The sequence below is a fragment of the Montipora foliosa genome, chromosome 13, assembly GCF_036669935.1.
Source record: "Montipora foliosa isolate CH-2021 chromosome 13, ASM3666993v2, whole genome shotgun sequence".
Lineage (NCBI taxonomy): Eukaryota > Metazoa > Cnidaria > Anthozoa > Scleractinia > Acroporidae > Montipora > Montipora foliosa.
Window position 1 is genome coordinate 30318743 of NC_090881.1, and position 1924 is coordinate 30320666.

At 40.2% G+C, this 1924-nt stretch overlaps 1 protein-coding gene across 2 annotated transcripts in view; it reads right to left on the minus strand.

Moving 5' to 3' along the window:
- Positions 1-998: 998 nt before the first annotated feature.
- LOC137984042 (uncharacterized) overlaps positions 999-1924 on the minus strand; it is an 8910-nt gene continuing 7984 nt past the window's right edge. The window contains exon 6 of one of the 2 annotated variants that reach the window (XM_068831252.1): positions 999-1437. In XM_068831252.1, coding sequence (XP_068687353.1) covers positions 1196-1437 — 242 coding nt within the window. In that variant the 3' untranslated portion in view covers positions 999-1195. Of the gene's footprint in view, positions 1438-1843 lie in introns of those variants that run through there. The other variant, XM_068831253.1, reaches the window with a different exon arrangement.

The window sequence follows — 1924 nt, forward strand, 5'->3', positions numbered from 1 at the left end:
GGTTCTTACCAAACCCTATTGTTTATTAGCCAATAAAAAGCGAGAATTCTGTGAGAAAATTGCACTGAATTAAATCTTTTTTCGCATTGTGTTTACAAAAAAAACAGCACTGCTCTCCGCCAAATCTCTAACAGTAAGGTGCGTGTTAGTGTTGCGATATTTTTAGGTTGGGGTAAAGGCATTTCTTCATCTTTACTTGAAGAGTAGAGTTTGGGGAAAACGTTTTGACGTTAATTGGGTGAATTTATGCCAGAAACGGATCATCCGACTAGACGAATGGTATGTCTACAATCATGATGGACACATTAGATAGGACAGGATTCACTTGATCTTATTTCTAGGACTGATTCAACGATTTTGCCCTCCCTCTCCCCCCATTCAATGTTGTGTGGAGGCTATTTCATTCTTGAGTCGAGTAGTTCGGCCCAACATTGAATGGAGGGGACTAAGGGGGGAGGGGTGTCAAAGGCAAAACGTGTGAATTTTTTTCATGTAAATTCACTGTCCCAACTGAATTTGTCACTGATTGTAGTGTAAATGCTAGACACGGATCATCCATCTGGACGAATTATGCACGACAGTTCGTCTGCATAAATTCGGCTGTTGTCTGTATTCCCTGACTCGAATGACGTTGAAGTTTACGACCCTCAACACAAACGGCGTGTATTTGATTACTGTCATTTCGGTTTTGTGCGGTTTTAACGCCTTTTGACCAGTTCAAAGGCGATTTTCCTAAAAATCAAAAGCGGAGACGGTGCCCCGCCCCCAGCTGTTGAAACGGTGGATCACGGGCAGTGGATAAGTAGTCATAGCGAAACTAATTGCTCTATCCACTGGATAGTGATTTATCCGGCGGATAGCGCTATCCATCGTTTGAACACCTGGGGCCGGTTGTTGGCAACCTCTTGCCTCGCAGACGTTAACGGTTTTCTCCCTTGACAGCGGAATAGGCCGCGTTCTGTGGGAACTGAGATTTCACTACAGTTAAACTAACAATGTAGATGTTAAAAATCTATTCCACCAGCTAACTATTGACAGTAACTTATCGAGTTTTATCGAGTTGTTTTCATTTGATTTCATAGACTGAAGTTTTGCTTGGTTGAAGATTTGCAACTAGGTGGGATTCGACAAAATCATTTTTTCAGTTTTGAAACTCGTTAAGAGAATTTCCCCGTACCGACTGTTAGGCAAAAAATTAAGTATGTATTTGAAATTCTTCTTCTTTGTCGTCATTGTAGAGAACTTGCTTCGCGTAGCCAAATTGGCGGCGTCTTTTCTTTCTCCGGAACCAAACGAATCCTCCAATGGCTAGAGCAAGAAGAACTATTAAGACAAGTGAAACCGTCAGCCCAACCAAGAGCCTCGCGGAGCCTGATCCTGATTTTTTCGTTGCCTTTAGTTCCCCTCGAATGCCAGGATTTGGAGAAGGAATTGTATCTAGAATACAATACAATAGACACCTTTAAAAGCTACGACGATAGAGCGATTTTCAATTGAGTGTCGTAAAACCAAAACCAAAGTAATTACTTTGGCCAATCAAAAAGGACGGAGACAATCCAGTGAACCAATCAAAACTCGAAGTAATTACACGTAGCCGACACAAAGCGCGGGAAAATGTGCACGCGCGAGCTACGATTGGTTTTGGTTTCAATTCTGATTGGTTGAAAAAGTGGCGCGAGAACTTTGAACCAATCACTTAGCGAAGTAATCATAAACCAAAGCAATTCGCTAATTACTTTCGACACTCAATTGAAAACCACTCTAACAAACCAACTAGTTTACAGGTATTCCTCTTAAAATGAATAAAATACAAAAGATAACAAAATTAATCCTTAATAATCTATAATAGCAATACAAGCTTATGCATTTACATTTATTCATTTATACACTTATAAAATAGCAAGCAAAAACAAAAATAAAACAA